This window comes from Heliangelus exortis, chromosome 3 (assembly GCF_036169615.1).
Source record: "Heliangelus exortis chromosome 3, bHelExo1.hap1, whole genome shotgun sequence".
In the NCBI taxonomy this organism is placed as follows: domain Eukaryota; kingdom Metazoa; phylum Chordata; class Aves; order Apodiformes; family Trochilidae; genus Heliangelus; species Heliangelus exortis.
Window position 1 is genome coordinate 30,181,994 of NC_092424.1, and position 25,149 is coordinate 30,207,142.

A 25,149-nucleotide genomic window follows, 5' to 3' on the forward strand; every position below is an offset into this window, starting at 1 on the left:
AGTACGTCTTATATGGAAAGAGAGAGGAGAGTGACGCGACAGGTTACTGATATTGGAGGATTGACCAAGGGTAGAGGCCAAGAAAATTTGGTAGTAGGACTAATCAGAGATTTCGGTCTCATGCAAAATGTAACAGAAATCACAGCTTGTTTACCATTACCCCGGGCAGCAGGTGAACCCATACCATGGGGAATAATACCTGTGACCGAGATGCCGGGCTCATTGAGGAATGCTTCCTGGACATGCCAGTTTGTCCCTAAGACAGTAGAGGCATGGAAGGATTTATGTATGACTATCCGAGTAATGACTGAGGCCGATTGTAAGTTGAAGCCTAATTATTATGGCTGGATTCAGAATACGAGGAGATGCCTAATCAACTTCCCGGTGGATGAAGCATGTAACAAAGTTCCAGTGAGGACTCTTACCACACGTAATGAGATGAGCTGTCAAAATATTACTCAGAGTAAGGATATGTGGAGAGATTGGAAAACCTTATGGGGACCCAGTGTCTTAGAATATTACACTTATCTCGGAAAAGTACAATGGTGTATCCATGGTCAGGGAATAGAAACCAGTCATATTATAAGGCCCCTATTACATCTACCTCCTCCAGACAGTTTCAAGCCCAAACAGAGGAATGGAATTGTACAGAGGTATTTACATGTGACACTCCAGAGAGTCAAATAGGTCTAGTACCAGTAAAGATGGCATTGAAGTGGGGATGTGAATGTAGGGGATATAATCATACTATAAGTATGAGACAAGGGATGGAACCTATAGATTGCAGGCACACAACGGTTCGTAGTCCTGGGAATTTGGTATGGGTCTTGGGACATGGCCAATGGACATTTCACCTACCCTTAGATGGATTAACTACGCAAATTACCTTGGGTGTACCGACCCTGTGTCCATTTTGGAAACAATCAAAGTTAACAGCAAAAGAGATACGAAAGAGACAGAAAAGAGATATTAGTAAAGAACTGGATGCTTTAGGATTGGATAAAGAAGATGGGTGGCATGAACCCTCTTCAGGGGTCAAATTTGGATGGGTGCTGGAATCCTTGTTTACACCAATTTCCACCTATCGGAATCGGGAAATGTTGTTCAGATTATTGGGACAAACCGAAAGGCTGGCAGCAGTAACGAAGAAAGGATTTAGGGACTTGAATTTACAGTTGCAGGCCACAACTAGAATGACCATACAAAATAGAATGGCATTGGATATGATATTACTGAAAGAGCATGGTGTCTGTGGGTATCTGCACAATAAGGATAAGCATTGTTGTGTACACATCCCAAATGTCACTCAAGAGGTAGAAAAGGATATTAATCAATTGGAACAAATTGAGGGCAGGGTCCACGATGTTCAAAGGGAAGCAGAGCACAATTGGGTTGGAGCAATATTCAGCTCCCTGGGGATCCAGGTCTCTGGTTGGATATCATCAATTGTACAATATGGAATCATGATAATTATAATCATTATGGTTGCTTTAGTAGTATACAAGTGTCTTTTAGGAATGATTGCGAAGGAAGGCCGACACACTCGGAGGGTCATAAAGGCCATGACCCGAAGAGAGGTGATCCTCCCACAAGATAACTCACCCCACCTGCCTGACAAGAAACCGGGAGCTTGAGAGATTGAGCATCCTTGCGAAAGTAGATCGAAGGATGCTCAAAGGGGGGACATGTTGCAGGTGGCGGGGGAGGTGAAAATTTAGAAGTAGTTATGCTAAGGTTTGGACTGGTCAAGCAGGACAGAAAAGCAGGAAACCGACAAGGAAAGTGTTAATGTGCTGAGAAGAGGGGAACAGTTTATCAACAAGGAATGCGCTGGGAAGAGGGGAACAGCTTATCAAAGGGGATCAGTTGGGCATGAACATGAAGAAAAGTAAACTGACATTGAAGATAAGGGTTATTACGCATGTAGAGGGGGGTTGATGGTGGGAGACAGTCAAAACAATATCTAAAATTGAAAAAGTACGAGATTTGCGGTTTGTAGATGTCTCTCTATTGTTATCTGCATGTAACTGTTTTGCAACTGAAATTCTGCACGAAGGCTTCATTGTAAAAAGGGTATAAAAGCTGAACCGAAAACGGGGATCGTTGGAATCCTGATTTGGGACACTAGTCCTCAGGTTTCCCGGGGCCCCGAATAAAGCACCGCATAAACTGGCACTCTGTTGGTTTGTGTCTTGACTTCGGGCAACAAAAACACTTAGCTTAAAATTACAGAAGTCTGACTAGTATCAAATTAATTTACCTATATGGATTATATTCGCCCTGGAAACAGTTACATGTTACAGAAATTCTAGACTATACAGAAATATCAGTAGTCTAAAACTCCCAAGTTTAAATCAAACAGCACTTCAGTGAAAATGTACCATATCCATGTCCTTTCAATAAAAGGAAGGTAATCATTTTCAAAGATGAAGTAAAGTTTCAAAAGGAAATCAGACTTCTTTGCAAGCTTTGGCTATGTATTCAACCAACTTAAAAACTGTAAAGGATAAGTCCACTTTAAAGGCAGATACTAGGTCAGCAATACAGAAGTGGACAAAAATCTCTCTCTTCAATACTATTCCATTCTGTATGGTTGTTCCACTACAGCAACGAAGTTCTGTAACTAAGGTGGTACTGCTCAGGAATATTTAGTGCCACAAATACATATCCCAGTAACTTCAAGAAACAAAAGTAATACAGTGGAGGAGTGCCAAAATATGCAAAGTATGTCCAAAAGAAGTAGTTAGCAGTTTAGTTTCTTTTCTTAGTTTGTAAAGGCAAAGCAAACCAGATTTTTCATATAGTACACCTCTAGCATTGTTGGAGAGAGAGTGTATGCGTGCCATGTTAAACAGAAAAAAGCAGTGCTGAAACATACCACTATTCCTGTACTCTCACCTTTTAAAATGTCATGAAATCCATGAAGACTTGTGGCAATGTTTGCAAACACTAAGTTGTAATTTGTCCTAAGAAGTCCTTCTGGTTTTGTACCTAAAAGTAACATGAAGAAAGAAAAAAATTAAGATTTAACCATGAATTTTTAAAAATCTTTGAAAAAATCATCCCATTTCCACCTAGTAGAAATATTTGCATAGGGCATAATCTTTAGAACTAGAGAATTGCAACATATTCATTTCCTTCAACTTCCCCCTCCTTTGATATTAGATGTATACATACACACCAAATTCTGACAGAGTAGGCAAGTAAAGATTTCCAAGCTCCCTGAATTTTATTCCATTTGTATGGATATCAGCTCTTTCAGCCTCAAAAAGCAATTAAGCATGCAGGTTTACAAGCTCACTGCTACAGGAAGGACCACCTGAGTCCTTCTGAAAAGTGAAGTCTGAAATAACCTGAACTATACAATTACCATTTCTTCTTATTATTTTCAGTATGCATTTGGATATAATTTCCCCTCATACACACTGTCTTACCAGATTTTATTTAGTCATTACCATGAGAGCTGTAGTTCAGGAGAATGAGAGGAGCTGAAAGTGATAATTAGTAATGAAATGTAGTTCATTAACAATTTCATTATTAATAGATGAATAAAGATGTAAATCATATTATAAAAACCTATGGTTTTTATACTATGACTACCTAAAATATGGTACATGTGACTGGTTACTTCCAGGCCTGAACCATGCCCATGCTTATCCAGAAGTCAGAGCACAAAGCACTAAAGAAACCCTCTATAGCACACTTATTCTCCCAGCCTGGATCAAACAGGGTCCAATATGAGAGACCATATTGCAGAACTCCCCTGCCCCATAGTTTAGATTGTAGCTACAACAGGGCTTTGACCTTGTTTACTCTGTCTTAAGGTGGTACTTTTGTCTGTGTGGTTTTTCAGTGTGGAGGGGTTGGTTTATGTCACTTATTTTATTTCTTTTTTAAATTGGTCCAAAAGGAAAAACTACACCTTTTAGGTGCAATGTAACAAACTGAGCCAGAACAGGCACTTACTTGGTAATGCAAGAAGACTAATGTATGTGTGTAGCTTCTCAAAGACTGCAGTCAACCTTTTCATGTCTCTGTGTAGCTCCATATTCTTAGCTCTTAAAGCAGCTGTGCAAAGAGAAGACGCACACTCTTCTTCCAAACTAGGAATATATGAATTATTTTTTTTAAAAGAGAGCAATTACACTAAAAAAAAAATGTTCATGAGTTTTGGAGTAGGTAACCAGTGTTCTTTACATTCTCAATCCAAAGCAACAATGGACTAGGCATTTATTTTAGAAAGGTTAATATACCAGAGTAATTTAGCAACACGAAAATTACTGCATGCATGTACTATCCACCCTCCTGATGAGGAGCTTCAGTTACTAGCCAGGAATAGTTTATACTCAGAGAAAGGAATTGATTAAATAATTTTAAAGACTTCTTCCTCTACCACAAATAGTTTATTTTTTGCTTCCTAAGAAGATGGAGGTATAAAAGGTATAAAGGCAGCATAAAACAAGTTTTTTTCTTTTTCCTTAATCCAAAAATCTCTTTTTAAGCAGTCCTTTGTACATATATTTGACCTCCCTTCAACTCACTCAGAAACAAATATTTTCATTGCAGAAGGGATGTGCACCTGGTCAAGTTTTACTACATTCTTGTATCTACTCCATGACAAATGATCTTTGGACAGGCTCAAGAAATTCACAGTTTCAGTGTATTATAAAGTAACAGTGTTGATGCTACTGACTGACATTAAGAAACACTAAAAATCTGTGCAGCTTTCATTGAAGTCCCATTTGTGATGGGGGGGGGAAAATGCTTTAAGATAGATGGTTTTAGCTCTAATGCCTGGATGAGAAAAAAAAAACATGTATATTCTAAAGACTCAAAAAACATCAGGCAACAACAATAAAAAAAGTTTTTCCTTTGAAGCAAGAGTGTTTAAAGGATTTATCTAGTATTTAACTTGCAGGCATTGACAATGCTGTGTTCCCCTTTATTATTACATCATAAGTACCTTTTTAGCTGGTAAGGAAGAATCTTTCTTTGAAAATGTAAGTAGGAAGCTAAATGCTCTGAGAAGGCCTTCAATTTCACAGCTGTTTCCTGGAAGGAAAAACAACACATAGGTATTTTTGTTCTGTAAAAATCTTTTCCAATACTACAAATAAGACATCTTACCAGGACTGTCACAGTGTCTTCTGTAATACTCGCAAACAACTGAAGCATTCCTTCCTCTAGAGGGCGAACATACGAAGCATTTTCATGAAGATACTGTGAAAACTGAGTGAAGAGAGACGATAAAATGGTGTTTGCTGAAGGTTCTTGCAAAATGTTTCAAGTCAACAAACAAAGTGTCCACTTTAGCACAGCACTTGGCCTTTTAAAGGACCCTCAGGACGTCTGTAGCAAGATGTAGAAGTCAAGTGATGTACAGCAACCTCTTCTACAGGACACAAATACACACCTTGAGGTAAAGTGAGCAACAGTGAAGCTTAAAATGGACATCCAGACAAAAACCCATTTAGGGCTTTGCCACAGCACCTTCTCTCATTTTAGCTGCCACGCACAGCATATGAACCCCCTGCTTTTTAAGTTTAAGCGTTCTTGCACTCCTTGCTCCATTCCATCAAATTAAGGCTAGATCCATGCACAATTAAGCTACCAGAATCTATCCAACCTTCCTCCCAGCTTTGTTTGCCTATCAGCCCTTTTCCTGTGCATCAGCACAAACATGTGCAAAGCCCTGCTGTGTGAAGTACTGAAGAACTGAGTTAAAACTGAGAGCAAGAGATTCATTTAATCTTCAGCTGTACCCAATCCAGTTTTTAACATGTGTAAAAGCATGCTTATGCCAGTGCAAAAGGAATTAATCAAAAAGAGAACTCTTGCTTTCAAAAACTATGACAGGTTTCGGCAATTATAAAACTTTGGCCTCACAGAACTAAAATTGCCTAATTAAATTTTAATTTCACCTTCAAAAAAAAAACATACCTGAAAAAAAGGGTATATTCTTGCACACAATCAAAACGTAACAGTACAGTCAGCTTTCAGTTTTGATACCATAGTATTACATAATTTTTTCCACAGACTGACATAGGTAGTCAAAAGTGATCTTGTATTTTATTTTACCCCACAGAAAGACACCTTCACCTTTGATTATTTATACCATAATAGTAGCTAAAGATTCCAGGCAAACAGGGTATGAGAAATTTTAAGTATTTCTTGTATTATTAGCAGCAACACAGTGTTAACAACAAAAGAGAGATGCCAAGCTCTCATTCATGCATGCACAAACCTGGCTGGAATTAGGGAAAATTCCTAAATCTAAGGAGGAAAAAATAACACATGCAGAATGCTCCTGAATGTGTTGCAAGAGAGAGGACTGGAGTTATCTGGCACAGTGCTGAAGACCCAGCAGAACCCAGCAATCCAACACTTAAAGAGAAAAGGAATACTTGAACCTGGAAGGAAATTGTCCACATCTACTTTGAGTGTTTGGTGGGGAAAATAGCTTGAAAGCGCCAGACAAGACCTGGAGTTGGGGAAAAATAGATCAGTGGAAGTGTGCTAAGCTACTACCTGATGCTTGCCTCATTTTCTCTACTGCACTGAGGAGGTTTTTGAACCGCCCAGCGGAGAAGCTAAGATCACACTGAGAACACTTGCCAAGCAAATAGATAAATTAATCAAAAATACAGCAGCAACAGCAGCTTCAGCCACTGATGAAAGATTTTTTTGGTGCTGTAAAGTCATGGCAAAAGAGAGAGATAGTGTGCACTCCAGTAATTGGGCCATGAATACATAATGGAACAGACTACCAGAGATATAATTATGACAACAAAGGCTGGACAACTGAATCAAAGTCAATTATCAGAAAGGAAAATGAAATTACAGCTCTGATGGAGTTGCATGTTTCAGCTGAGAAGTCACCTCTGCTGAAAAGCAACAAAGTGTTAACCAGACATAAAAAGATGCGTGCAAAGTGCCAAAAAAGAAATCTGATTTTATTCCTTTAGTGTAAGCTGCAGTAGTGTCAGTAGAATCTAATCACCACAATGAGCCACATAAATAAGAAGACATAGTTCCTGCCCCAAAGAATTTGGAAGATGACAAAGCCACACAGTTTTCAGAAGAAGGATGTCCAATTTTGAGTTTGCTTGGTGGCAGGAGCAAGAAAATGTTATTCTTAAACTAAGATCTACTCTGAATCTCTGTAAAAGTGTATTCTTAATTCTAATAGTTGCAACAACTGGAAAAGTAAATAGAGTGGGATTTGTCCAGTGGATAAACATCTTCACAAGCATATTCATTGCTTGCAAAGAGATAAAAGGGGTTCTTCTCAAGAATAGGAAAGTTTTGTGATAATTACAATTGACACTACACACAGAGGTCATTTGCCTCAGAGCTCATACACCTCAGGTATGCAAGTCACACCTACTACCGTAGTTTAAGTCTGAGTCTGATAAACTACTAAACTGAAATTATAAACTGAATCAGAAAATACTGTCATCCAGCAACTAAAACAAACATAGGTCCACTTACAGTATGAAGTCAACAACTCTGATGTTAAAGCAGTTGTATTGCAAAGCATACATATATACATCGTCACACAAATTCTTGCACACAAAGTTATTTTCTGTGCTTCATGGCACGGAAGGAAGAATCAAAAAAATGCAGCTTAACTCTGATATTCTCAGAAAAGTCTTCCCATAGAGATGCATGGGAAGAGGCAGGTCAGGTTTCTCAATAATTTAAATGTGCTTTACATACTTGAAGCTTCAAGAACGCTTAAAAAAAAGGTCTTTAAATCAGACTATGAAGTTGTTTTTGATAAGGGAACTAAGTCCAAGTTCTCTCCTTCTAAGCCTACCTTAAATCCATTTTTCAATACAATTAATACATGACTTTCTGTCTCAACATCTCACATCCCCTAGTGCAATAACTAAAACAAGCACCTATGTAGCAGTGCAATATTTATGTATTTTAAAACAAGTTAGCTGAACTTTTGAAAAATGCACTTTGCTGTTTAAGTGCTTAATTAAAGCTTTGATTTGACTATTATAGTGCTCTATTAAAGCTTTGATTTGACTATTATAGTGCTCTTGCAGCAAAGGCAGAAGGGAAAAGTACTCTTGGCAGGTATACCTTTGCCCACATTCAGAGAATTCACACAATGGAAAAGACTTCACATGCAGGAAAGGCTGCCTCACAGAAAACACTCATAGCATTCCAGTAAAGGTGCATGACAAAGATCATTCACTCACTTAAATCTACACAACTGAATATACTTGTAGCTGAAATCTGTAAGATTTACCTTCTGATTTAATGGTGATATAGTATCTGTGGCAGAATCAATGGGAAAAATCTGTACCTTCTGCTCAGTGTATGTATGGAAGTTTAAGAGAGCTGTTACGAATTCCTGAACAAAAGCCAGTGCCTGGCCAGCAAGGTCTCGCAACTTCAGCTGTAAAGAGAAGTTATAAAATTATATTTGACATGTAGCTATTTAAAACAGAAAAGAATTCTATGACTTAATGAAAAAATACTATCAATGATTTAGCAGTAATTATCTTGAACTTAATTTTAAAATTTTACTCAGTGAACTGAATTTTATTCAGTGAACAATGCCACTCAGCTGTTTTTCTGGGATGACAAAATACATTTTTGTTTCATACCTCAGGTTATGCTTTGTCTTTGATTAATTTCTCAAGCTACAGGCCACAGGAACACGTACAGAAACCATCTTTGAAATTAGGGTTTCTAAAGACCAGTAAGACTAATTGCTGGCAATAGCTCAGTTCTTCCACTGTGATGATAGAGAAAACTTTCTAACACCTGGCTGCAAAGAAACTTAATTGAACTAGCAAAAAACAATGAGGTTTTCTTCCAGAATAAAAAGGGTCTGCTTCTCTAACCAGTAACACTCAAATCTGATTTTCTCCCTTGACAGAAACAAGCTGCTGCTCGTGAATAAGGATTTTCTATGGCTTTAGTGCAGTAGGAAGTTATCCAAGAAATTAAACCAAAATATTCTGAAAAAAACAAAGGCAACAGGAAAGAAAACCATACTCTGCTGTGATTTACTCTATCGTAAGAGAATTAGGTTACAGTGACATTTCAGCCAAGGATGACTTGTCATTCAGAGATGTATTCCTATTGCTGCAATGAAGTGTTCCATTGAATGAATCTTGATTATGGATCAGGAATGCTATGTATTCCTGATAAATAAATGCAGTCATTGTAGCAATTTGTGTGTGTTAGCTATGCAAGGAAGGAAAATAGACAACATTACTGTTTTGCTGTCCCTTACACTGCAGCCTGTGCTAATGCAGTAGCAGTGCCTCCACTGGCAAAACCAGTCAAAAATATGTCCTGGAACATTTTCAGGACTGCAGGTTTTGAAGTGTAAGACTCACTGACATAGTGCCAGCAGAAAACTGTAAAGGGAGAAACTCTCTCAGCAGTTATTCAGATTTTCCTAGTACTTGGCACCAGGCTAATTTAAAGCTACTTCCATAATAAAACTGGTGACATATCACCTGCTTCCACAGCATACATAAGAACAAGGTCTCCTACAAGCACTGCTGAAGAAGGGAGAAAGCAGCTATTTGACATCACTAACTTGAAGATTCAAGATATATTATAAAAGCAAAGATTAAAACCACTGAGTGCTACAGAACCCATCCTCAGTGGTAGCATAACAGGAAAATCTTGACTGCATCAAGGTATCTGACTTGCTACTGTAAAGTCTTACTAAATGTAGCTATTCACAGAAAAACAAATATTCATTTTTTAATATGTAAATAAGTAAACCAGATTACCAAGGAAATTGGTGAAATTACAGTAAAACAGAAACAGTAACAATATTAACTAATATAGTATTCAAGCATACACACCAATGTATAGCTTGATATAAACATTCTTTGGGGCTCAAGTTATGTGACTGACAAAGCTCAAGAAGCTTAAGATACCAAAACTGTCTTTTTTCAACAAAAAAGCTTAAAACATCTAAATTAATGTGGTTTTAACCAACTTTAGAGAAGTACTAGCTTACATTCTTTTACTATGCTAAGCAACTCAGTTACCTGCAGTACCTGAGAGACAAATATTAAACCTTTTTGCCATTATTTTTAGAAAGGCATACATGATTACCAGCCACTAGTCAATCAATGAACTCTGGTGAAGTGAGGTGAGCAGACAGCTGGACTCCTTGCTGTAAGAACAGCATACACTACCTCTGAAAAGCACAGAGGCTCTGTGCACACAATTTTCCTGGAAATACCATGTAGTAGCACAATGGGCTATCTTCTGCAATTTCAGGTCACTAAAGTGGTTTTAATCACTACCAGTGTAGAAAGTTGTATCTTTACATATGAAGCCACATAAAGTGCTTACCTGGTATCTTCTGTTGTGTAATGGTACATTCAAAGCATTGTATTGATTAGATCCTACAGAACAAAATTAAGTTAAATGGACTTAAATATTTTTTTAAGATACACTTATTGGTAAACAGCTATTTATTTTTTTAAATACAAGATTTTATTGCAGTAGTATCACTATTCATATAAGTAATGTTAACTAAAAAGATAATGGCTTCAGTAAAGTAGGCCTCACTTAAGAACTGTTTCTGTGACCAGCTAGAGAGAAAAACTTACTTGCCTCAGATTGTAAATCAGATGTAACCATTTGAACACCCTGAATTTTAAAAGAAAGAACCAAGCCCTCTTGCAAAATTAGAGCGGTGTTCATCACTAGCAAGACTGAAAATCTTTAAACCAAAAAATCATTCTTAAGACTGAAATTTTAAGATTATATGGAAATTACATTGCAGGTAACTGTCAAATTGCAGGGACTGTCAAATAACAAATGTATTTTAATGGTTTGCACGTCTGAAGAAAAAGCTGCTGTATGTACTTGCTTTGTTAATAATTTAAAATAAGATGTGCTCTCCAGGTATTTCAGCATTCTGTTAGTTACAAAGCAACAAGGCTGTTTACTGAATTACAAACAGGCACGGTTTTTAAAGAGGTAGAAGAATATTTGTACCTAGAGAACAGCTTAGAAGTCTGACAGATTTAAAAAGTATCACATCCATCCTCAGTTAAATGGAATACTAATCACTTCCGTTTAAAACTTGCACACAAAGGAAATCTACAGTCTCTTACTTCTTCAGTACCATTCACATTTAGCAGCCAACACATGGGAAGAGGTAGTTGCATTTGTAACAAAAAACATTGTCCAAAAATGAACAAATCCTACTCATATGTAAATAGTCCAAAAATTATCTTTCCTCAAAATCATGTTTAGCAGTCAACAAGTAATTTAAATGTTACTGAAACTGGAGCCAGGTGTTAGTTGCACAATTAAAAACATCTACAGAGCCTATAGCAAGACATCTGGAATCCACAGCAAGCATCTCCTGTGTTTATCTCATCCTTCTGTCACTAAAGAGCTGTTCACTATTTGCAGTGTTTTCTTAGCAAAAACATTATGAAATGGCAGCTGAGTGAGAGGATAAATTATTTGCATCAAAGTTGTCACTAAAATAACCATCTGTAAAAAAAAAAAAAAAACCAAAAAAAAACAACTAAAGAAGCTAAAGAAGTAGAAACAGGCAGCATATGCCAGGCAAAGTGATCTTTGTGACAGGAACAAATGCAAAGGCTATCAACTCAAGGCCCTAACACCTAAGCATAGCATGCTGAGATAGTCAGCATTTCCCAAAGAGAACATGACCTGGTGTTTCCAAGACAAGACTTACTGAGTTGCCAACCCAGTAGAGAACTTGGAAGGCTCACCCCTGCAGGACCCCATCAGATCAGATTTTAGAGAATCTAAGGCTATTAAAAGTTTTTTGTCATCAAGTTCTAAGCCGAATTAAAAATGCAAAGCTTCCAATGAAACCTCCCAGGAATTCAACAGTCTGTGTCTGTTTTCACTTCTCTGCTCCTTCTCACTATTTTCAGCTATTACAGATCCTCTTAGTCTCATTGCCACAGAGGAGCAGAGTGCTGCCTGCCAAGTACAACCCCATGTTCAAACTATTTACAATACTACTGAGGTACTAACTGATTCTGGTACCACAGCAATGCAACAACTAGCATTCCTAAGTTCATGGTATGCTCTGTACTCCAGTTTATTTAGTAGCAGTTGAAAAGGAAGCAGGAAAAAAATTTTTTTTAAAAAGTTGCCTCAGGTAAAATTCTTCAAATTCGAAGGATTTCCTGAAAAGACAAATGATCCCCATCTTAACTTACTGCAGTTTTGAATATACGTGGCATAAGAATAATATTCTGAGATGAGTAACTAAAGAAATTTTTGTGAAGAAACCAGTATATTGACAGTATTCCTCCATCTTTCACAATATTCTCCCAACACAAAGCAAGACAAGAGGCAAATTACTCAAAAGTCTTCAGAAGTTCTAATTTTCATTTGACAGATATATAAGACCTCGATATTTTAAATTACTAAACAAGGTGATAACTAGTATCATACCTATTGTAATTATCTTCAAGTGTCTGTTCAGATGTCCATCATGTCTTACAGTGAATTTATTTTAATTTATAGAGTACTTTTGCCAGACAGATACCCAAAATTAAACAAGAAACCCAGACCAAGGCAATACGTACTTGTATCATTAAAAGGTACTTTTTCATTGATTATGCATAGAGATTCTTCCAGTCTACTGCCCAAAGCTGCTTGAAGATTCTTTAACTGTTGCTGGCTAAATAATAAAAAGACAAACGAAAAACCACACACACACACACACATATTGTAAACCTTTAAAATTTAATCTATATCATCACCACTGAAGCTTACCATTCCTTGAGTGGAACAGGTATGTCTCTTTTCTAGAATTCAGGTATAAGACAGTAGGAATACTTTCCATCCTTTGTGCAATATTTCATGTATGACATTGTATTTTAATCCCTATCAAATGCAATCAACATCTTTATATTGTTTTCCAATTCTACAGCTGCTGTATAAGCTATAGGAAGATACTATTTTCTATTGGAATTGGAACAAGAATGCAAAAGGGCCTTTAAGTTAGTTACTACATATCCAGTGTGGTGTCATAATAGGCAAGTAGCAAATAGTTGATAATGTTACATCATTATAAAAAAATACCTCACAAGCTTTTCAAAGCCCCATATTTAAATATTGCTGTGATACGAACCATTCTCACAAGACTTGGCAATTATGTTTCTGATGCATTCTCAAGTGATTTTTCTGTAGATCTGCTTCACTTGCATTTGATTGTATATACAGATGTGAACCGAAGTTATTAGGGTTACCAGTAATGAGTATAGATTCTTGAAATGAACAGTAACATACTCCACCATCAGATACAAATGTCAACAAAGACTACTGCATATTGATTCAGACCAAATTCTGCATGTTGCCCAACCTAGGACCTAAAATTCTTCATTATTTTACTTACAGTTTGAAATCAAACTCCTGCACATATACCAGAGGGTAGGGGGAAAGTGTCAAAGTGACAGTTTTTTCCTTTTTTACAAAAACATTTTATACAAAGAAATTTATCAGAACTAACAGGGAAAAATAATCCAAAGAAGATAAGCAAGATATGAAAAAAATGGTTGAAAAATATCTGAGATCATCAAGTCCAACCATTAATGGGTCCCTTCCCCTGAAAGAGTGGGAAAAACAGGAGAGCAAATACTCTTGAAGATGCTGGTGAGACACTGGAATAGGTTGCCCAGAGAAGGTGTGGATGTGTATGGAACACAGGCTTTGAGCAACCTGGTCTAGTGGGAGGTGTCATTGCCCATGACAGGGGGGGTGGAACTGGATGATCTTTAAGGTCCTTTCCAAACCAAACCATTCTAGGAGTCTATGAAGAAGTCTTCTCTCATGTGCTCATTGGATAGTTATTTCATTGTTCAAAATAAAGAAGTGTCAGGCTTTATTATTTTTAAAAAGCAACCCTTCCTAAATGTTAGGGATAATTTCTCACAATGCTGCTAGTCACCCAGTCATCACAGAACAGGACAGCGAGCTCTGAACTGAATAGTAGCAGATTAACACTACACTGTATCTCAAGCACCACAAAAAAGCAAACATCAGCAGAACACAACTTTGATCTATTTTTTTAAGTCAGTCTTAGTAAAACCCTGACCTGCATTAGAGGAGTTACTGGAGTTTGAATATCTCTGCATCTATCAAAATAATTAAAATATATACTTCAAGGTGTGTATACTTACATATATATATATATACACACACACACACACTTCAGGTTACCATTTGAAAGAACAAACTTTTCATCTCATTATTCATTCTGTATTTTATCCAGTACACTAGAGATATATACTGCATATTCATCTTTTTAAAATGTACCTTAATCATGAACTTAAGACAAGCACACTCTGATTTGTCCCAAAGTCCTCAACTCATTCCTTTTTTCTACAACTTTTCTTCAAATACAATGAAGGTATACCAAAACTAACAATACAATTCTTCAACAAAAACTTTCAATATTCTGAGTGTGTTATACCTGAAGCAAAAAGCAATTGTTCAAGATGTTTTTTGGGGTGGAGAGGTAAATTTTGAAACACCCTTTAGTCTGTTGTCCCTGCACACTTCACCCAAGCTTTGTTTTTAGAAGCTGTTTTTAAAAAGATTACTTTCCACAGCATTACAAATAAATGCTTGAAGCTTTCAGCAACTTCACAGCTTCTTAAAATAGCTTGGCAATTGAAACACTTGCTAAAATTTGAACCTGAGGAATTGATTGTCTAGTTACATACCCAGAAGAAAAGGGGTTCATATGAAGAGTCTTGGTGTAATGTGCTGTCGCCCAGCAAAATAGTATTTTGAACTATATCAAAGTTATCTTTTAAGGTATTATTCTCTAAATTAATGCAGTAGCTTTTTTACAGCAGTTATTTCTTAAAATCTTTTCAGTATATTAAATAAAAACACTTACCATTCTTCGGTTCGAAGCCTACAGTCCTTAGCTTCTCTTTCTAGTGTCTGAGACTTGATCTTTATGCAAGAAGATAATCTCACAATGTAAGTACTGACACAGCAAGACATTTCATTTCAAAATTTTTCATACTTGCAAGCAAGATAATTCCTTACTTCTAATTTGGCTTTATCATTCTGCAGCTTTTCTATGGTATCCATGTATTTCCTTGTTAAACTGTCCACCACAGCCTGATGCTGAGCAGCATCAGTTTCCAGAACCTCAAGTCTAGTCCGCAGCTCCGCTTCTAAACGTTTGTGCTGCTCGTCTGCTTCAAAGAACTAAAAGAAATTAAGAACTCAGATGAAAGCTTCATTTTACTACAGAATCTACTCCTAAGAGTTACAACAACTTAATTAGCAAGTCCAGGCTAATAACAAGTACTAGTTCTCAGAAAAAGAGAAATTTCATGATGATATTTACAGAGAAAACATTCAGGAACTAAGAACTTTGTGTTTATTAAAGTTTTGTAGCACCAAGCATACTTTAAATACACTGCTGACTAACAGCATGTACCTGAAAAATTATACTTGACCTCTAAGTTTTTTCTTCAAGCTTTCGAAAGCAACATAATGTAATTTACTTCCTGATTTAACTACAGCGACTTGAAGAAAATATTTTAAGCTTTAAGGCAATTCTGAAACAGTGAATTAAAAATAAGTTTGCAGTGAGAATGAACTCTGTGGCTATTTTCAGCAGAGTACCTCAGCATCACCAAAAGTAAAATATCTAAACACAAAAACATACATGTTATGCAAGTTATCCTATATACTGTTTTAATCTAAAGTAAAATTACATAAATAAATACACAAATAAATATTTATGTAAAATACGTAAATAAAACATTTGGCCAGTGAACTTCTTTATAAACAAGCCATCCAATCTAATCTACTGGTTTTCATACAACTAAGCTTCTAGACTCACTAGTTTTCAGAAGCCATTTAATCTTCTCTCTTTGTTCATTTGACCAGCTTTCTGAACTAAATGGAAAGGCTGAAAAAGTTTCACTCACAAGTATATGTAACCGTTCATTCTCTTCTATCTTCTTCTGAAGATCTTCACTGAAGACACTTTTCTGCTCTTGACTCAACTGAGATGAGGATTCTGCACTTTTCTAAAACAAAGAAAATTCAACCGTTATCTCCAAGTCTCTGAGGGTATCCCAAAGACCATTGCCAAGTATCTGAAAATACTACACATTGCTAATTCCCAGTAAAGGCATGCAAGTATACACCTTACACTGATTAACATATCAAGAGGTATGCATACTGCATACAGCTTGAGCCTAAAGGCAGCACTTTACTGTAACACCAGTAAAGCAGCTGTCCAATAAGGACTCAGGAAAGCCTCTACTCCAGCACCCCATTCACACACACATTAAATTTCCTTATGTGCAGGTGCCTATTTGGCCACGCAGCCAGTAATACGAAACCCTGTGCACAGAGGCTTATTTGGTTTGGGAGCTGTGTGCAAGGCACATCTCCACACAAGTGTACAGGTGTAAGCTGTTCTGGTGTAAACAGGGACCAGGAATAACCACTGAAAGTGCACTACCCTGTGGCAAGCTGTAGCACAAAGCGGCACTGGAAAACACAGTGTCTTTAATGTCCACAAACTTCCCTGAGTCTACAGGCAGGTCTCTGCCAATTGTTTCCTCATTTTTCACCCATTTCATCCAAGACTCAAGAGACAACCAGTGAATCCCACACAGCTTCTCTGCTTTTCCAAAACAAAGGTAGTACCATGACCAGATAAAAGGGAGATTGGTTATGTTTAAACTTAACACTGAACTTCAAGTCTTTGGGACAGCTAGGAGAGCTAAGCCACCTCGGCATTTTATGTCAACCTACAAACAACACCTGAGGTACAGGCATATGCAGTCCTCCTTCTAAAAGGATTGCAGTCTGACACAGATCACCTACCTGCCTTAATCTAAATGGCTTTAGATGAGATTAACATGGTCTCCCAATTGCAAGTCTCCAAAGTAAAGGTAGCATGCAGTTTCCTAGGGGTATGTTCAATGCAATGTATGTACTCAGTAAGGATCTATAGGTAAAATTAAAGGGAGGATATTCAACAGCTAGTACAAACTTCACAAAAGAAATTCAGAACTGCATTCCAACAGCTGAACAAGAAAGAAACTCAGTGGCAACAGTCTGCAAAGACACCCGAGCAAGGCTGCGATCCTTCAAAATTTGGAAACACCTCTAGTGACACGGTCAGTTAGATAACATGAAATAAAAGAACAGAAGGAGCAATCTGAATTTGGAAAAACAAATTATTTGTGCATTGTAGTAAATAAAGTCAGAGCCACTATGCTTGTCAAGGAAATGGATAGCAAGAAAACACACGAGGGAGAAAAAGTAAAGAAGATGACTGTATTACTCATCAGTTGAACTAATTTGTTAATGTCTGTCTTGATAGCTACAGGAGTTTGAGAGCTAACAAAAAAAAGAAAAGGTTCACAGTAATTACGAAGGGTTTCCTCATAAGATGAATGTAGCAAAGTATGTTTTAAAATTACTTAAGTCCAGACATACCATTCCTAAAAGTCTGCCATTATCCTCAGAAGACATGGCTGCCCCAGACAGATCATGGTATAAGCAGGTTTAATCAGCAAGCATTTTGGCACAGAAAGATTTAAGTACCAAAATTATTCTGTCATTTAAAAATAATATTAGAAATATGAAGCACTTTACAAGAGTTACATAAGGCCCTAGTAAAAAAGCTACAACCGTAGGCTGAAGAGTTAACCATTGACATGAAAACTACAAAACAAGGAGGTGGGGATAGGAAATGAATAGTGATCAGTTTTCTTCATAAAACCAGGCTAATAACAGAGCCCCAAGGTCTTTCCCAGCATTTTGAACACCTAATAAATACCTAGGACATATCAATTCAGCATCAGTTAGCTGATGCACTAGAAAGAAGAGTACAAAACTACTTAGCATATATTTTATGTATCAATATCTGCTTTGTGGGAATTTTCACTAGCATTGGTTAATAACACAAGCTCTGATAAAAACACTGAGCTCACCCCTTGACACCAATAACTACTACTAGAAATGAGGATGAGATACTGACAGGTGAGAAGCAGACATCTACTAAGCACAGTTTTTTGCCTTCAGCACATACCTTGTTCTTCTTGCCTCTAGCTTCACTTAGTGCAAGTTCATCTTGAAGCAACTCCACCCGTTTGGCAAGCTGCTGATTTCGAAAGGTCAAACTGTCCATTTCTTGTTGCAGCTTTCTCAGTGACTGATCCTTCATTTTCAGTTGCTCCTGAATGACCAAAGAATTTCAAAACTTTCACACTTACTTTTACACATGCATTTAACAAGCAGTATCATAAAAACACATTAAAAAATTGCTTTTTTCACTATCTGAAGAGACAAAGTCTTGCTTCGAAACTAAAAACTAAATTTCACTTCCTTGAGCTGCCCACAGATCACACTCAAATAGGTACTGCATTCTATAAATTCATCATCAAGAAGCAATCTTCCACTTTTACAAAGTCAGCACCTACAGAGGACAATGAAGTCCAATTGCAGAACAGAAATCTTACTCAAGTTTCTTCTTCATTCTTTTAATCACAATATTCTCAGTAAAATATTCCCATTTACCTATTTTGTCACAGATTAACACATCTGACACAGCTTTTAGAGATTACCTTCAAAGAAGCAGAGTTTGCTTGCTCATCTACGACTCCTTTTTTCAATACTTGGTTTTGAGCTCGAAGCTGAAAAATAAGAAAAGCCAGTAACTATGCAAGACAAAAGAAAAAATAAAAAATATTTTTTTAGAATGTGCATACCACATCCTGTCCTCTCATGAGAGTGCCAGATACACACACATTGTGAAAGATTCTGTTCAGGTAGACAGTAGTGGTATCACATTGAAAAATATATCCATATTGAGAGTTCATATTGAGAGTTCACATTGAGAGTTCACATTGAGAGTTACCAAGAAATTATAAGTTTTTCCAACATCTGGACATATTGGTCAAATAGAACATCACTTGTAATAAATATCTTAGAAGATCAGTTACCTAAATATAGTTAAAGTTTGAAGAACAGTGAACAAATACTGAGAAGGTGCAACTTCTTCCTTTACTAATCACATTCTTGCTCATTTTCAGCGCTATTTCTGTCCCCCTCCTCCCCAGAATTGTTCATGACTGATTCTAGAACTTAGGCAGAGCTCAAAACACAGTCAAAATCTGTCTCAGTTCAAGTAGAGCTTAACTATATTCTAATGCAAACATATTACTGTTATCAGCAGACGACCCAGAGAACAGCTTGAGAATCATGTAAGGAAAACAGATTAAAAAAATAGAAAAAAAAAAGTCCTCTAAGACTTACTTATAAGTTCACAAATCTTAGCTAAAAATCACTATGGTGAAAGGTGATACTCAATAAATTTATTTCCCACTCTCTTCTCAGAATTCCTCTACCCTGCAGTAGTGAGGATACCAACAGTTCCATCTTCCCATTCCTTGATAATGGCTCAAATCCTGGTTTCTTCACTGGCAGTTTGTATTCATTTGACATGTCTGAGTCCAACTGTTGCAGATCTAAATTAAAAGGGTTTGTATAGTGTTGGGAATACTTCTGGCATAATTCAATTCCAAACAGCAATGGCTAACCTTTTCAGTCTGACGACCAACTATATTTGAAAGGTCAAAAGTCAGTTGACATTTCTAAGCCCAGGTTTTTGCCCTGCAGTATTCCCACTGTGCTACTCAGGCATCACAGTGGCAAGAGAAGAAACTTGCAAGAGCACCACAGGAAAACTTTGCAGCACAGGGCATCCCTAGCAAGAAAAAGCAATGCAGTAGTTTTCTACACCTTTTTTTCTGCCACAGCTACTAATGCAGGAACATACCAGCTGCAACAATGGAACACAGTAGCTCAGTCATGCTGCATTGAGACACCTATGCTAAGTGTGACCCACCAAAGGCTGCCACAAGTTGAAAGACCTTTTTGACTACTACATTTGGGTTGTGTGAGAGCCAGAAACTGCCATTCCAGGGGATTAAGAGACTGTGAAAACACTCAACCTTTTTCTGGACTGCTCTGAGAACAGAGAAGGAAAGCAATCCTTTGACAAGCACTTCCCTTGGCACTTTTTGAGTCTACCAAGCTCTTGTCTATTTCTCTCCTTGGCTTTATGTAAGCAGGCAAATAGCCTTCCAGGACTACTCTGTTTCCACCTGCACGTAATAAACAGCCAGTGGAAGAAACTGATCATTCACACAAAAAAGGACAGCTAACTGCAAATGGGGTCCCACAGTGCCCTGAGGCTGCTGCACAAGAAGGCGGATGAGACCAAAAAAAATAGATCCCACAAGAACCAATAAAACATCACAGGCTCTAAGTTGCAAGATGAAGTTCAAAGAAAGCTTTTGAGCACCAGGGTACTAAAAGAAAGAGGATCCAGCATCTGGAACTTTCAGAAGGTATTGTCTAAAGATCCACATTGCAATGTTTCATTCACAAATCAAGCAGCAAATCAGGTACCTTTACATGGCCTCCCAATTGCAAGTCTCCAAAGTAAAGGTAGCATGCAGTTTCCTAGGGGTATGTTCAATGCAATGTATGTACTCAGTAAGGATCTATAGGTAAAATTAAAGGGAGCATATTCAACAGCTAGTACAAACTTCATAAAAGAAATACAGAGATGAACTTGAGCCATTTTTGATCTGTAAAATACAGCAGAGCCTCTGTCGAAAGCAACAAGAAATATGAACTCTGGGACCTATAGTTTTCTTAATTAAATCTTGGGGAAGCATTAAAAAAAAATAAATCTGTATCTGTGAAAAATTTTGATGCTGTGTGTTTTTCTTCTAGAGCAGTTTCAAAGAGAGCAGTATTTAAAGATGCATTGTTCTGTGATCCAAGGAAAAGTATCAGAAACAGTCAAGTACCTTGTGCCAAACACTCTTAAGCTAGGCTACAAAAACCCTCAGCTTTCTTGGCTTTCTTTCCCAAGCCTACTTAAGAACCATGCCATTTAAGACCAACAGTTTCCTCTTCCTTTTAGTAAAAGAACAAGAAAGCAAAGTTCTGTATTAACCAAGACTTCACCATTTAAGAAATTATCTCAAGCACTTCGAAAAGGAAAAGTAATCTTTACAGGCCAAAAGTCTGTAAACACTACTAAATATAGCAGGAGAAACGGGAAGAACAGTCTCTCAGGGCAACTGCAGAAGAACTGGAACGGCCAGAAGGCAAATGTGGACTCAAGTGTCCTCACTTCCAACATCACTGCAAGCACTACTGACACCACTGAATCCCCACATCCACGAGTCAAAGCAAACTCAGAGTCTGGGTGTAAGAGACAAACCCAAGATCTCAACCAATGCTCACACCCAGAAATAACTTAGCCTCACGCCTGACAGAGGGGTGAAGAAGTCAGGGAAAGCACAGCGACTTTCACCCCCCTGGTGCAGCTGAAACCATTACACGTCCCGGTGAATGCTTTGCAGACGAGGTCACTCCGCACCTCACCCCGGTGTGCCGAGCCTGCACCCGGCAATGCCGCGGGATTTAAGCACCTGCAAACTCGCACCTGCCGCGTCTGCCCAAGTTTAACTTCACCTCAAGAAGAGGCGGCCTTCGGGCCCCTAATGCTTCAGGCCGCCACGAAGACCCACTCTGACCAGCCCCGCTCAGCTGGAGCACGGCGCCGAAGGCAAGGGGAGAGCTCCGGACCCCGCCGCCCCACAGTGGCTCCCGGGCACAGCAGGGCAGGGACAGCCCCGCGGGCAGAGGGGGGAACGCCCCGTCCCATCAGAGCGCCGGACGGTAGGGAGGCGGCGGCGGCCGCCGCTGGCGGAGCACGGGGGCCGGGCACTGGCGCCTGATACCTTGGAGTACTCCTGCGCCAGCTTCTGGTACTTCGCCTGCAGCTCCGCGGCGGCCGCCATCCCCTCGCCGCCGGAACGCAGCCGGCGGTAACGCAGCCGCCGGCCCCGCGCGCCCGCCAAGGGAAGACGCACTTCCGGGTTCAGGCGTCAGCACGCCGCCCCGACGCCATGAGGCGGGGGGAGGAGCGGGGCTCAAGCTGCCGGCGCCACCATCTTGACGCAACTTCCAAGATGGCGGCACGGGGGTAAGGAGGGGCCTAAAGGGGACGGGGGCGGAAAAAGGGGCGGGGGGAGGCTGGGCCACCCGACACCAGTGGGGCGGTCCAGGCCGCCTCAGTTGCCATAGTGACGGCTGCCGGGCCCTGCGCGGCCTCGAGGCTACGGGGCCCTGCCCCACCCAAAAAGCACCGGCCGAGCGCGGAAGCCGTCTCCTCCGCGGGAGGGGGCGGGCGGGGGCCGGCGCCATCCCAGCCCTGGACAGCGTATCCGGGCGGCCCCGCCGCTCCCGGCTGTGGCTGGGCTGTCGCTAGGGGGAGTCCCGGCCCCGGGCCTACGCCTGTGGTTCGCGCAGCGGCCGCCGGGCAGCCCGGGCGGCGGAGGTTCGGGCGGTGCCGCCGCCGTTGTGTGTGGGTGTTGGGGTGAGAGCCCTGAGGCTGGGGCTGTGTCGCCCGGGGAGGGGGTGAGGCCTGGGGCCTGTCAGCTGCCCGCGGGGGAAGGAGGCTACGTGCGTGACGCCGTCAGAGGGCACTGCAGCCGCTGTCTAAGGTCAGGCACGTCGTACCCACCGAACCTGAAACAAATGCGGCTTTTGCAGCTCCGTGCAAGGTGGATTAATTAAACAAAAAGCGGCTAAATGCTTTCCCACGGTTCGTGAGTGGCAGGGATGGGATGAGTCAGTGCCAGCGCTTGTCCCTTCCTCCTGCCGTAAGTGCCATTCCATCCTAATGAAGGAGCACACGGATGTCCCTGCAGTGCCGCCCGCTTGCTCGCAACCTGCGGAAAGGAATTCCAGCGTCTCGGGAGTCGTCTTGAGTGTGTGCGCTCTGTGGTTCCCTGGGGGAAGCCCTGCTCTGATGTCTCCACCCTGTCGGTCCCTTTGTTTCAAGAGCTGCCTTTCAGCTTCTCCATCTTTCAGCCATCCTCCTCTAGAGATCACTTAGGCTGTGCTAATTATCTCCTATTTTCTTCTCCTTTATCCTCAGATTTACCAGACATTTAAATGTGTATACATCATCAGCACTCTTTAAGCAGAATCTAAAGACATCGTAATAGATGCATTTGGTCCCGTCGGATATCCAGCCAATGCAGGCTTTTGTTTCTGAAAATGACTGGAAACAGATGTGTAAGGAAAAGTATCATACTGCAAAAATGTGATGATTCTTCACCAGTATAGGCTGGGCATCTGGTGATTTGAAGGCTAAGGTCTTCCTGGGATGTGATAAAGATGTAACAGCAAATTATTATTTTTGTTCAGTTTCCATGGTATCTTTTTTTTTTCTACTTGATTTTATCATGGTGTCTTCATAGCCTTTCCTCAGTAGTGGGCAGTGCTAGAGGTGCTAAATCATAATTTTCTTACCTCCCTTTCTCATTGTTTCTTTTAAGTAGGAGTAGATAGTAGGTGCCTGGATGTAAGCTCATCCTTTTCCTTAGTCTTGAGGCTGTGATGGTGGATGCTATTACTTTGCTCATCCCACTAGTGTAGTTGGCAAGAACTAAATAGGATATGGTGGCCAGATTGCTGCATATGTTTGTATCTCCCCAGGAAGTCTTAGTGTTGAAGGACATGTCGCTGATCCATATTGCCAAGAAGACACACTGCACACTTTTAAGAAATCTAAAAGGGGGGAAAAAAAGCAAAGCTTATATTGTCACTATTCATCCAAATGATCTTGTTGCTGCTCTGCATGAGCAGAAAGGTTTAAATAGCAATACTGGAATAAGAAATAAGGAAGCTCTATGGGTTTTTTACATTAGAGCCACGATAGACTACTCCTTCCACTCCATTTTCTATTCCCTAAGGAAGTTCTTAGTGAAGTAAATGGAGTTTGCAATTTCTGTTCAGCACACCAGGGCTAACAGCAGCATACCTTACGTGGTATATCAGTGCAGTAAATTTTATACTGGAAAATTATTAGAAAAAATACACAATTGATTCTTAGCCTGTATTTTTGGGTTTGCGCTTTCTAGGATATGTCTTTCAACAAACATTAGGTTGAAATTGTTTTAAAATATTTTGCAAAATATAGTAGTACTGTTTTTTGCTATGCTTAAAGATGCCTTTGTGATAAAATTTTCTCTTTGGATCTAGTGCAGCAGATCCTGTCAGAGGGGTTTCAGAGCTGAGAGCTGGGAAAGGGAGCTGGGGGACTTACAGTACCTAGTTGTATCAGGTGAATTGTTTTCCCACTGAGAACAAGAGTGTTTCTAGCTGGGCAGCCAGCATTCAGGCTAGAGGAATGCAGAATTTGTTTGCCTCCTTTCATCTAGAATGGCAAGACCCAAATGTACACTATACAGGGCATTTATTGTAGATGCCAGTTTCCTTAAAATACCTTAAAATTCCTTAAAAGTGGATGGGGTGAATCAGAAGATGGGTGCTTTCACTGCTTAAAGGCTGTAGGGATGAGAGCTGACTGCAGGGTTTTTAGGCTCATCATCTTTACTTCAGTGTATTTGAAACTTCATCCCAGCCTGTATTTTAAAGTGGTCCTGTCTCTTACCCAGTTTCACATGGACTTGGGATCCCTATAATGTCAGGGACATAAAATGTTGTAATTTATCACCATTCCATGGTAACGTTTGATAAGAGGCTGGAGTCAAAGTTCCCCAGATTACGTGACTTGTTTTGTTACAAAACTCTCATAGGAAATTCTCAGATCCTTTTAATTTGGCATTGCAGCTGCAGTGCTATTTCCCCTTCTTTCAGCTGTATTTATTGGGCTGTTTCCTCTCATGTACTTTCTTACTACTCTTCTCTTCCTAGAGAGCAAGGTTGTCCAGCCACTGCACAGGGGAGGTGCACGCTGCAGGTTGCTTCAGCATGGTGTTGTAATGCTTCCCTGTCAGTGACTAAGCATCTCATTGAAAAGAATCATAGAATCATAGAACTGGCTGGGTTGGAAGGGACCTCAGAGATCATCAAGTCCAACCCTTGATCCACTATCACTGCAGTTACCAGACCATGGCACTGAGTGCCACATCCAGTCTCTTTTTAAATATCTCCAGGGACGGAGAATCCACCACTTCCCTGGGCAGTCCATTCCAATGCTTGATCACCCTCTCAGTAAAGAAATTCTTTCTAATGTCCAACCTAAACCTCCCCTGGCACAACTTGAGACCG

At 39.6% G+C, this 25,149-nt stretch overlaps 1 protein-coding gene and 1 long non-coding RNA gene across 2 annotated transcripts in view; one reads left to right on the forward strand and one right to left on the reverse strand.

Moving 5' to 3' along the window:
• Nucleotides 1-21,962, reverse strand: part of PPP1R21 (protein phosphatase 1 regulatory subunit 21) — a 37,136-nt gene extending 15,174 nt beyond the window's left edge. Inside the window, exons 1-13 of the mRNA XM_071739827.1 lie at nucleotides 21,807-21,962; nucleotides 18,609-18,677; nucleotides 18,074-18,220; nucleotides 15,951-16,052; nucleotides 15,055-15,219; nucleotides 14,900-14,958; nucleotides 12,579-12,673; nucleotides 10,345-10,397; nucleotides 8,264-8,413; nucleotides 5,128-5,229; nucleotides 4,964-5,052; nucleotides 3,967-4,103; nucleotides 2,899-2,991 (exon numbers count right to left, since the gene is read on the reverse strand). Of these exons, the coding sequence (XP_071595928.1) occupies nucleotides 2,899-2,991; nucleotides 3,967-4,103; nucleotides 4,964-5,052; nucleotides 5,128-5,229; nucleotides 8,264-8,413; nucleotides 10,345-10,397; nucleotides 12,579-12,673; nucleotides 14,900-14,958; nucleotides 15,055-15,219; nucleotides 15,951-16,052; nucleotides 18,074-18,220; nucleotides 18,609-18,677; nucleotides 21,807-21,866 (1,321 nt within the window). The 5' untranslated portion in view covers nucleotides 21,867-21,962. The remainder of the gene's footprint in view (nucleotides 1-2,898; nucleotides 2,992-3,966; nucleotides 4,104-4,963; nucleotides 5,053-5,127; nucleotides 5,230-8,263; nucleotides 8,414-10,344; nucleotides 10,398-12,578; nucleotides 12,674-14,899; nucleotides 14,959-15,054; nucleotides 15,220-15,950; nucleotides 16,053-18,073; nucleotides 18,221-18,608; nucleotides 18,678-21,806) is intronic.
• A 182-nt stretch (nucleotides 21,963-22,144) lies between these two features.
• On the forward strand, nucleotides 22,145-24,892 carry LOC139794362 (uncharacterized). The gene is made up of 3 exons (XR_011725088.1): nucleotides 22,145-22,892; nucleotides 23,009-23,700; nucleotides 23,758-24,892. It is a non-coding gene; the product is annotated as an uncharacterized lncRNA (long non-coding RNA).
• The last annotated feature ends 257 nt before the right edge of the window (nucleotides 24,893-25,149 follow it).